At 37.1% G+C, this 12,450-nt stretch overlaps 1 protein-coding gene across 1 annotated transcript in view; it reads left to right on the top strand.

The window, feature by feature from the left end:
• PEX7 (peroxisomal biogenesis factor 7) overlaps window positions 1–12,450 on the top strand; it is an 88,806-nt gene that overhangs the window by 17,684 nt on the left and 58,672 nt on the right. Inside the window, exon 6 of the mRNA XM_004740285.3 lies at window positions 11,698–11,804. Within this exon, the coding sequence (XP_004740342.1) occupies window positions 11,698–11,804 (107 nt within the window). The remainder of the gene's footprint in view (window positions 1–11,697; window positions 11,805–12,450) is intronic.

Genomic DNA, 12,450 nt, shown 5'->3' with positions numbered 1-12,450 from the left:
ATTTCTTGCTAATTTTGTAGCTTACGAAAAATATAAATTTATAAAGAAAAAACCAAAAATGGTATCCTACATAATCCCTCTACTAGACTTACCATATGTACAGTGAGGAAATTCAAACAGCACATAAAGATGCCAAATAAAAAGTCCTCATGCCTCCCCCTTCATAGAACCATGGTTAACTTTTTTTGTATTCCTCCATAAAAATTCCTATTCTTTTTTTTTTTTTTTAAGATTTTATTCATTTATTTGACAGACAGAGATCACAAGTAGGCAGAGAGGCAGACAGGGGCAGGGGTGGGGCAGGAGCAGGCTCCCTCCGAGCAGAGAGCCCAGTGTTTGGTTCCATCTCAGGACTCTGGGATCATTATCTGAGCCAAAGGCAGAGGCTTTAACCCACTGAGCCACCCAGGTACCCCCCAAATTCTTATTCTTATTTCAGAATATATGGTACAAAAGTAAAAAATGTTTGGGGCACCTGGGTGGCTCAGTTGGTTAAGTATCTACCTTTAGCTTAGGTGATAATTTTGGGGTCCTGGGATGGAGCCCCACAGTTGTGCTCCCTGTTCAGTGGGGAGTCTGCTTCTCCCTCTCCTTTCGCTCCCCTCCCCCTCGCTCTCTCTTTCTCTCAAGTAAATAAAATCTTAAAAAAATGAATAACGTTTGTGGGGAATACGCCCGAGTAAAAAGTCAGATGTCTTTAAGGGCTGAATTTGCTTAGGGATGTTAAGTTTTATGTGCTTATAGCTATAAAGTTTTTGTTGTTGTTGAAATTATACAGGAAAATAATATAACTGTGAATCAGAAAATCTCCCATCCCAAGTTCATTTTCCCTGCTGAAAACATTGTAAAAAAGCTTTTGATTGTGACAATTTTTTAGTAGCTTAGTCCAGTATTATAGTTGAATTGGGTGACTCATGCGACCATTCAGGAGTTTTTAGACTCTAGTTTTAAATAAATTTGATGGAAAAAAACATTCATCAATTATATTTTATAAATTATATATGAATTTATATTATATTCTTAAACATATGGAATCAACACAAATTTAAGTTAGAAAAAGAGGTACACCATGTTTCTTTTATTTGATCTACCACCAATAGACACTTGGCTAAAGGATTTTCTGAATACCTTCCTAAAATCTCTGACACTTTAATATACATTACTTCATTTTTCTTTTAGATGATTTGTGTTGTGTACAGAGTGCCATTAAAGCTATAAAAAGTGTAGGAATGAAACAAAGGTGAACAACTAATTATCACAGGCAAGGCCGGGTTGCTCTGCTAGGCTGCCTCCTCAAGTCACTTTGACCTTGCCTCTATGAACAAATAGTGGGAAGGCAAACTGATGTCTCTGAGTATTCCAACGTGAGGATTTATTAAATTACATCATTTGGGGGGAATATATTCATAAATACAGCCTGTATGACACTAATGACTTTCTTCCTTCCTTTCTTTTTTTTTTTTTTTAAAGATTTTATTTATTTATTTGACAGACAGAGATCACAAGCAGGCAGAGAGGCAGGCAGAGAGAGAGGGGAAAGCAAGCTCCCTGCCGAGTAAAGAGCCCAATGTGGGGCTCGATCCCAGGACCCTGGGATCATGACCTGAGCCGAAGGCAGAGACTTTAACCCACTGAGCCACCCAGGTGCCCCGACACTAATGACTTTTAAAAGTGTTTCTTATAGAGCAGCAACACCTTATAGATTAGTCAAAACAATGACAACAACCTTCCCAGTCTGGATGATGTCAGTTAATTCTGATAGTGAGAATCTGGTAATATGAAGATAATAATTATTTTAAGATTTGGACCTTGAAATGATAAATAAATGTACCTTTTTAATCTTTTAAATGGTTTCCAATTTGATGAATGGAAGATGATACCTAATTTTGTTTTGACTTGTGTATTTGATTACTAGGGATAGTGAATGTTTTTTGTATGTTCATTTACCACTACAGTTTTTCCTTTGTGAGTCTTGTGTTCATGTTTTTGGCCCATTTTTCTACTGAGAACTGTTTGTTGTTGTTTTTCTGTATTGATGTGTGAGCTCTGTTTTATATTTAAGAATTGGTCTAATGTATCTTACATATATTTTCCCAATTTTTTGTTTTTTAACCATTTTATTTTCTTTTATGTTGTATGTATGTTGTATATGCATTTAAGTTTTTTGGTATTCAAAACTGTCAATTTTTTGCTTGATAGGTTTTTGGCTTTCATTTAGGATGACAAGGAGTTGGCTCAGTGAAAAGTAGGAGGCCTTGCATGGCATGGAAAGAGAGGCCATTGTAGGCTGAGAGAATAGGATGTCCAAAAGTAAGAACTTGGCACATTTGAGGTACTGAAAGAAGACCCGGGAGACCACTGGTTAAGAGGAAAAGGTCGTAAAAATGAGGTTGGGCAGTAGAGGAGGTGCCCACCTTATGTACTGGATTCAAGATTTTGGATTTTATCCTATGGACATGGGCAAGGCACTGCAGAGGTTTAAGCAGAGGAGTGATATGATTAGACTTGCATTTAACAAAATTCCTTCTGGCTCTGTGTAGAGAATAGTTGGGAGGTGAGCGGGAGTGGATGTGGGAAGATTAACTGACAGATGAAGGAAGGTATGGATAAGGATGGCTGCAGAAGGGCTGGCTGACATTAGGCTGACTCGAGTTGGTATTTAGAGATGATTTTATAATATGTACAATAGGTGAAGAGAGAAGGATGAGTAAAGAGTAACACCTAGATTCCTGCCAAGGATAAATTGGTGGGTGGTTAATGTCATAACTGAGGTAAGAAATACGTTTGAAAGAGAAGATCTTGAGTTTAGTTTTAGAGCACACTGAGCTCATGGGACAAGGGAGTTGTCAATGAGTAGGGCGAGTTTGGAGCTGAGACATCTAGCCTCGTGAATAAATTGTGTCATTGGCTCATAAATGATAACTAAAGCCATTGGAGTAAGTCAGAGTCCCCAGGAAAGATTAAACAGAAGAAACCTTAGACTAGAGCATAGGTTGGCACACTATTGCCCTCAGATCAAAATGACCCACTGACAGGTTTTGTGAACAAAGATTTAGTGGAACACAGCCATGCCATTCTTTTATAGATTGTCTGTCTGTAACTTCTTTTGTGCCATAATGGCAGAGGTGAGTAGCTGTGGCAGAGGTGAATGGCCCTTGAAGCCAAAATTACTTATGTTGGGTCCCTCACAGGAAATGTTTGCTGACGCTTTGTATGAAGAGTCTTGAGGGGACATAAAGCAATGGAAGCCCTTTCATGCAGTTTGGTTGTTTAGGGGAAGAGAGAAGAAAATAGCTAGAGGAAGAGGTAGAGTGTGTCTACTGTTGTCTCCTCATTTAATTATCTAGCATCCTCCAAATAGGCTATCAGAAGGATAATTGTTCTTTACTTGCTACTAAACTCTGTTAATGCCCTGAGTTGTTGAATTATGTTGAATGGGTTCCATAGTAAATACAACGTCACAGAAACCCTTTTCCTTCTGTTTATTTTATAATTTTCTTTATTTTAAAAATTTTAAATGACCAAATGTCCCTCAATTTTAAAGCATTATTAGGTTGAAGACACTCAGAACTGGAAATCTTCAGGTAAATTGTGTACAGACAAACATGTCCATTAGATTAAGGAATTTCCTGGATTCTAAGGTAGGAGAAAGTAATAGTAAATTCTGTGTATAGAAGTTCAGTTAAGTAAAAAATGTTCAGTGTTTGAAATTAACAGCATAGTTTTCTAGAATGAAAAACAGTATACTTTTAAGATTATTACTGTTATTTTCTAAATTTCTAAGTTGTCTGAGTTAGAGTGTTTTGTCCATAATCTGAGTTAAATCTTTCCCAAGATATTAAATCTCTTGGGATGGAACTAGTAATATATTTTTCCTTGGCACATTTCCTTTTCCATGCCTAAATTTCTTACTGGATTTTTAAAAATGTTTCTGTGGCATAGCTAATTGTAAGGCTGGGTGGATATTAAGTAAGTGATAGCAATATTGATGTGCTGTTCGAATTAACTAACCCTTTAACCTGCCTATGTAACTTGAGTTAGTCATCTTTGTGCTTTTAATTTAGTGTAAATGCTAATGAATTTCATGCTTATAGTGAGTCAGTTCTGTAAGATGACCACAGTTTAGCATAATGGTTATAATTTTACTATAGGTGAAAAGCCCTAATACAGAAAGTATTGGTACAAGTTCAATTAAAATTCTTTTAAGGATGTGAATTAGACTGACATTAGCATCATTTTCTTTGAGTAGGGATGCCCTTTGGCCTTATATCCTACAGTTTCAAAGAAGTCATTTCAAACCCTTCATGAATTAATGGTATAAGATAGATCTATCTTCAAAATGAACTGAAACTTAACTTCCTTTCTGGTGAAGCAGTGAAGACATGTCTGGTGCAAGCTCTAATTGGCAACATCCATAATAAGCTGAAATTAATAATGAGTATAATTTTATATATTTGGACAAATATTAATAAGTAAAACTCCTTGAACTACTGATATATTTTATAAAAATTCCTTTACCTTACTATTGCATGTAATTTTGTTGATGTATATTATTATTTAAGGTTCTAAAATTATCTTCATTTGTTTTTAATCATTGCTCTTTTTATGACTGAGACCAAATATAAAATCTGATGGTGACAAAATCTTGAACTAATACACCTGTGTTTATTTAAATGTCAGGCAAAATTCTGTGTATTAGCCTTTTTTTTTTTTGTACCTGTCAGAATTCACTCATTTATTTAACAAGTATACAACATGTACTGTATGGTAGGCCATGTAAGATGTAGGAAATCCCAGAATAAGCAAATAAAAATTGGTTTCCATATGATACAAGAAGTACAAAAAAGATCCACTTGGCAATCTAAGGGAAGAAATGTAACAAACACCCTTTATTTGGGCTGAGTCACACACACTCCTTTTGCTTTTATGGTGGTCTTTTGTGTAGCATGGTATACATAATATTGAGTCTGGATGTTGCATAAAGAATATTCAGTGTATGAGAATGAATAGCATGAAAAGGCTTATTGTGTGGAGAGTTAGCAATATAATCACAAAACTTAACTATCTGCATATTGTAAATAGGTATTATTTAAACAATCTTTTATCATCACAATGTCCATTTAGTTGAATAGAAAAAAAAGGTTATCTGTTTAATGACATCATCTTCATGTGTTATATTAGAAATAAATATAAATAGCAGCCAGGATTTCTTTTGTTGAAAGTCAAAGAAATTCTGAACCAAACCACTTTAAGAAGACAATTTATTTGCTTGCATGGTTGAAATGTCCAAAATTACATCTGGATTTATACACATGGCTGGATGTAGGACTTAGAGGATGTTCTTGCCATCTCTTCTGTTTTTGTTAAGTTAGTTTTGTATCAGGCACCATGTGAAAGTAAGATGGCAGCAGCTTCAACCCCTCTATCCTTTCTGGTTTCCGTCCAGTATGAAAACGTGTGAGACTCCTTCTCAGACATCTAAGAAAGTTCCATTTTCTCTCTGATGACCCACGTGAATGTTTCTAATCTGATCATGGTGCCTAGGAGAGGAGGATGTGATGTGTTGGTTGGGGCCCAGCTTACACCTACCGTTGGGAATGGGAAATGAGAGAGAGGGTGGTAGTCCATCTCTTACACCAAGAATGGAAAAAATGAATAGTGATTAGGTGGGAGTGGTTCTACGGGGCCTATATTCACTAGACTCTATGCACATCCAACACTAAAATCAAAGGGATTTCACAAAATATGGACCTGTGAGGTATAAAATATACTTTAAAAAAATTAGATAAAGGAAAGCCATTTGCCAACTTTTATGATTTTAGAAACTCTTTAGAAGGTTTATTTATTAAGCATTTGCCATTTTCCTTCATAATGATTTTCAAATAATAGCCTCCTTAATAAAGTTGAAAAGATTTGAAGTTTTTTCTTCCACTCTACAAGAGGAGGGTTTGTGGTTCAGTAAAGGATGGGGCACACTCTGAAGCTCTCACTGTGCTTTTGCCATTTCAAGTGAAATGAGGAAATTTGCTTACCAAGCTGTATACAATGTATTAGGAGGCTAGTGAACATCCTTGCATATTTTCTTGACTTGTTTTCATGCATTTTCTATCAGGCATGTGTATTCTTTTACATAGCTGAGTGCCTTACACAAGCAAACACTAAAATATTTTTAATTACTATTATATAAGATATAGGAAGTAAGCATCTTATTAGAATTTTGAAAACCTATTGGAGGTTAATTTTGGTTGTTGAGAGGGACATTGGCAGTGAGTCAGTCAGATATTAAGTGAATGAACACTGTTTTCTGAAAGATACATTGAAAGCCGTTGAAGAGACATTGAGGAAGAAGAAAACAGACAGGGTTCCTGTTTCTTAGAGCTGCAATCCAGTGGAAAAGAGAGATCCTGTGGAAAAACAAACTAGCAATGGATAATGCAAGGAGTGTGAAATTCTCTGGAGAGGTAACATAGTAAGTAGAATCCAGGAAATTCCTTAATCTCATGAACATTGTCTGTACACAATTTACACTGCACTGTCCGAGACAAAATTCTTCTTTCACCACTATGACCTGACTTCAGGTCATGCTGCTTAATGTCCGTCTCTTCATTCCTCACTTGGAAAACAAGGATGACGGTAATACTTATTTCATGGAAGTTTTGAGAAGGATTAAGTAAGTTAATATGTACAAAAGGCTGAGAACAGTACCTGGCACAGAGTTAGGGCTCTATAAATGTTACCTTCTATGATTAACGTGTGTGCTCAGAATTCTGTGTCTTAGAACACAGGTAAGGATTCTTGAGCTTGGCAAAGTTGGCTGGTCAGGGTAGCTAGTTCTCCACTCTGAGAAAACAGCGTTCAAGCTGTTGCTCCAGTAACTAAGCGTTAAGAGATGAGAGCTGGGAAGCAAAGGAATGGGAGGTGGCAAGAACAGAGCATATTTGGGGAGTATCTGAATGACCGTGGCATGTGTTTGTGTTGTAAGAATTACCAGTGCTCCTCTGGGGAACTTGCTCTGGGTAGAATCTGGAATGCTTGGTTGTGTGATGGTTTACAAGGTCAGTGATCCTGAAACCTGGCTGGCCACTGGAATTGTTGGGGGAGCTTTAAAAAAGCAACAGGATTCTGGGCTCCATTTTAGTCCTGATGAATCAAGTATCTCTGGGAGGCACATTTTTTAATTACCCCAGCTGAACCTAGCGATCAGCCTCTTCTGGAAAACGCTGTTCTAGTCTACAGCATAGCTTTGTTTGAGATGCCAAACTAATAGTTTATTCCTGCTGGTGCAATGGGAATTGCATGCTTAATATTCATCTCTCTTTAAAAACCCACAGAATGGTTTCAGTGCTGAATTCAGAGAGGAAGTGGTTTCTGTAGTTTGAGAATGCCTTAGTTGTCCCTCCCGCCCAAGTGTGTTGTTTGAGTTGTATTATGGTCTTCATCAATTTTCTTACTTTGTCTTCTTGCTTACAGACAGGAGCCTGCTATGAAACCTACTACAATCTTTGCATAAGAAATCTCAACTGTAAATTTCATGGTTATGGAAACCAAAGTTGTGAAATATTTGTTTTTACAAATATTACAAATGGCAGAAGCTTACATGATAGGCAGTCATATGGTTAATTATGTCACTCAACTTCTTATAGCCATTTATATTTTAAAGATAATACAGGAGACTATAGCATTGAAGTCATTCCAAGAATTGAGTCACCTTCGAAGTTAGATGGTGTTTACAAATCTGGAACTAAATTTGTTAGCATTGGCTAAGTTAGGACAGGCCAAAAGGGGGGAATTTTTAGAGATTTAGATCTAGATTTACTTTCCAAAGCATTCTAAGGTTCTCTAAGGACATTGTGTTTTGTCTAGTTCATGAAAGTTGTTAGTAGGACAGAATTCATATTTCTAAATTACATGAGATAGAAGGGAAGACTATTTAAGCTCATTACATTAAGAACATTAATATGAAGTAAACTTTCTTTTGAACCATGAAAACTAAGTTACTGCTATTACAGACTCCATATAATTGCATAAGTCATAGCCATGCCTGAATGAATGGGTCTGGTAGTTAAAAAACAAACAAACAAACAAACACACTTCATTCTATTCTAAGAAAAAAGTCATATTACATTTGGTAAGCATCTGACATTTCAATTCAGTTCAATTATTTGGGCCCAATATGCATCCTTTTGCTGCTCAGTTCTTTGCAGAGTCAGATCCAATGTTGACACTCATTCTCCCTCCTCACCTTACTCTTACCTGCTGTGGCTTGAAATTCAACATAGTAGCATCCAACATTTCCTATTCTGCACTATGCACCGAGATTCGCTGGTTCTGTTGCCAGTGGCTGGCCTGCCACTGATAGGGGAAGATGGTGGCACTATCATAGGGCCCTGGTCAACGTCTGGCTGTCAATGAAGGGTCAGTTGTCTGGAAAATGCAATTACTAAAAAAAACCAACATAAGTACAGATATCTCAGTGGCTCAGAGTTGAGTGAGTCATGGTACTGTTGGGCCAGAAGCTGTCTCTCCTACCTGGAAAATAGAGTGAGGAGGATGAAGTGACAAATGTGTGCAACAGAAGTGACTGTCAAGTAAATGGAATTCTTAGCTCCTTCAGAGCAGTTCCCTTCTTCTGGTGTCTTTCAAGTTAACTGCAAGATGGGACAACCTAGGCAATGGCTTTTCTGTGTGTGTGAATGCTGCTTGACTGTGATGGTAAGGAACCAAAATATTGCTCCAGAGAGATGTGGAGTGGACACCCACCCAGTCTTTGTTATTGGGTGTTTTGCTTAATCTTTTTTTCCTATGTAAATATGCATGTCATATAAAAATACATGTAGACATGTGTTTTTTAATTTAAATTCAGTTTAGTTAACATATAGTGTATTATTAATTTCAGAGGTAGAATTTAGTGATTCATCAGTTGCATATAAAACCCATCAACCACCGCCCTTGATGTCCATCACCCAGTTACTCCATCCTCCCACCTACCTCCCCTCCGACAACATTTTTTGTTTTCTAGAGCGAAGAGTCTCTTATGGGTTGCCTCCCTCTCTGTTTTATCTTATTTTATTTTTCCTTCCATTCCCCTGTGTTCATCTGGTTTGTTTCTTAAATCCACATATGAGTGAAATCATATGGTATTTGTCTTTCTCTGCCTGACTTATTTTGCTTAGTAGAACACCCTCTAGTTCCATCTCTGTTGTTGTAAATGGCAAGATTTCGTTCTTTTCTGATGGCTGAGATAGATGTACACATACACCCCACATCTTCTTTATCCATCCATCTGTCTGTGGACATCTGGGCTCTTTCTGTAGTTTGGCTATTATAGGTGTTGTTGCTATAAACACTGGGGTCCATGTGCCCCTTCGAATCACTTCGTAGTGCAATTGCTTAATCTTTTAGTGAAGTATAATACACATGTGGAACAGTGCATAATCTTAAGTGTACAATGCAAAGAATTTTCACAGTGAGCACATACAGGTGTGTATGTAGCCCCCAGATCAAGAAACAGAACATTCTGAGAGGCTCCCCTACCCCACTCCAGGGTGGGTGACCACTGTCCTGCCTTTTAATAGCATAGATTAGCTTTGTGGTTTTTATACTCCTGTGTCAGGTTTCTTTTGTTCATTATGTTTTGTGAGACTCCGATAATGTTGCTAGAATAACAGTTACTTCTCCATGGACTGGCCCGTATTCCTTGTAATGTTTTGATACTTTAATCTTTAGTTTCCTCATTTGTAAATTACTATAAAAATTACTTGTTATATTATCAAAATTTTTACCTCAGTTTTTATGGTTTTAAAAAGTTAAGGCATACAAAATGTTTAGACCACCACCTGGCATAAAATAAACACTCGATAAATATTGGCCATTATTCACAGCATTCTGAATAGGAGTGGGAATGACTTCTAATCATGGGTATGCTTTCTTATTTTTTTCAAGTATATTATCTCATTTAAACTTGATAAGGTAAATATTTTATCACAGGTAAGGAAACTGAGATTCAGGTAAGTTAAGGAACTTGATTAAATATCAACAGGTACAAAATGATTGAGCTAGATTAGGACTAGGCCCCAGAACTCTGGAGCCCACATTCTTAACCTCTACATCTACCACTGACAATTTAATGCTTATCTTTCTTAAACAACTTCCAAAGAAATCGAGAAAAAAAAGCACTATCTAAAATTGCAAATGTAGCTACATGACAATATGATTTAGAATTGGGAATGCAGGAAAATATATGTAATTAAGCAAAGGATAATTTAAAATTTTAGTATTATCGTTTACCATATATAAAGGTATCTGTTTGTGCCAGAGACCATGCTAAGTGCCAGAAACTTTTTTACACTATATGCTTGTACGACCCTGAATGCAGGCATTCTGTTGCTTTTTTAGAAATGAGGAATCAGTTTCAGAGTTATTATATAACTTGTGCAGGGTCACACAGCTACTAAACAGAATTTCAGACCCTGACTGCCATCACACCGTAGACCATGTTCTTACATCCAACGGTACCAGCTTACTCTCAGCATCACTGCCTGTTTCTAGTTGGCTGTGATGTTAATACATATATATATCCTGAGTTTTATTCATCAGGTCATTTTGTTGTCTTCTTTTAATTTATAAAGATCAAAGGCAAACAGCATATAAAACATTTAATGAGGTAACTGTGAAGCTAAGCAATGTGAACCATTTTTGTAATAATGCAAGATATAATCCCCAAACTTTTCAACTTGTTTTTTCCAAGGAGAGAAATATACCTCTGGCTGGCCTGTTAAAATGTAGTAAACATAAACACAAAGATGAAAAATTCTCGGGGCGCCTGGGTGGCTCAGTGGGTTAAAGCCTCTGCCTTTGGCTCAGGTCATGATCCCAGGGTCCTGGGATCGAGCCCCGCATCGGGTTCTCTGCTCGCCAGGGAGCCTGCTTCCCCCTTCTCTCTCTCTGCCTGCCTCTCAGCCTACTTGTAATCTCTGCCTGTCAAATAAATAAATAAAATCTTTAAAAAAAAAAAAAAGATGAAAAATTCTCTATTTTGACTTGGTAGACTGCCCACATTTAACAATAAAATTGTTAGCATTCGGTTTCTTATAGACTAGAAACCGATGATTTTCAGGACATTTTTCCTGTCCTGAAGAGAAATGCACTATGTGTTTTTGTGTGTATATAGTCATCACTGTCCTTGTTTCAGTGTGAAATTCAGATTTTCCTGCTTTGAGTAGATGTATAAACATTGTTGTAACACATTACTTTTTGTAGTTCCTCACTTTTAGTAGTTCCTATACATTATTATAGTTAAAATCAATGATGTAAAATCATGGGGCACGTGGGTGGCATAGTCAGTCAAGCCTCCGATTTTTGGTTTCGGCTCAGGTAGTGATCTCAGGGCCATGAGATCAAACCCCACATTGGGCTTCCGCCTCACTGCGGAGTCTGCTGGAGATTCTCTCTCATTGTCCCTCTGCCATTCCCACTCATGTGGAATGGCTTTCACTCTTTCTCTAAGTCTTCAAAAAACAAAACAAACAAAACCTATATATATATATATATATATATATATATATATATATATTATATAAATGGTAGTAACCTCCCAGCAAACCAATGTATTTTCCCTTAATTTATCATCATGAGTACAGTGTCACTAAGCATCCAAGTGGTGTAATGGAAAGTGATCAAGTCTTCATCTCTCACCAGGTGATCAAACTCTGAGAATCTGGGATGTGAAGTCAACAGGAGTCAAAATTGTGGTTCCTGCACATCAGGCAGAAATTTTGAGCTGTGACTGGTGTAAATACAATGAGGTACCCTCCTGTCTGGATCTGTCCCTTGCTGCTGAGCCCTTCTTTTTGTTGAAATGTTCTGGATTTTATTTTCTCTTCCTTTATGTGGACTTTGGTAGTGTTTATGGACCATTAAGTTGAATTCAGTCCCTTTCAATTCTAATTGATGATTGTGAGTGACCTGCATTAGCATTAATTGGATTTAAGTGCACATGAAACGGGCAGAGTAAGAAATAGAAATTCTCAAAGTTCAACAGTGCAGGCTTACTTGCTTATTTGGGAAGCTGCTTTACAGTTTATGTACTTTTTTTTTTTTTTTTTTTTTTTATTGCTCTTAACCCCACCAATTTGTATCGTCTGCTTGCATTTCTCATTCACTTTGCTGGTTAGGCTGCTGAACTATTTGTAATTTGATTTTTAGTTTGATGGTCTACCAGTTTTGTTTGTTTGTTTGTTTTTTAAAGTTTTTTTTTATTTATTTGGCAGACATCACAAGTAGGCAGAGAGGCAGGCAGAGAGAGAGGGGGAAGCAAACTTCCTGCTGAGCAGAGAGCCTGATGCGGGGCTCGACCCCAGGACCCTGAGATCATGACCTGAGCTGAAGGCAGAGGACTAACCCACTGAGCCACCCAGGTGCCCCGGTCTACCAGTTTTTTAAAAAATTTTG

This window comes from Mustela putorius, unplaced genomic scaffold, assembly GCF_011764305.1.
Source record: "Mustela putorius furo isolate JIRA1106 unplaced genomic scaffold, ASM1176430v1.1 tig00003863_pilon_pilon_pilon, whole genome shotgun sequence".
Taxonomy (NCBI): Eukaryota; Metazoa; Chordata; class Mammalia; order Carnivora; family Mustelidae; genus Mustela; species Mustela putorius.
The sequence above is the reverse complement of the archived record's forward strand: the minus strand, read 5'-3'. Positions and strand labels throughout refer to the sequence as shown.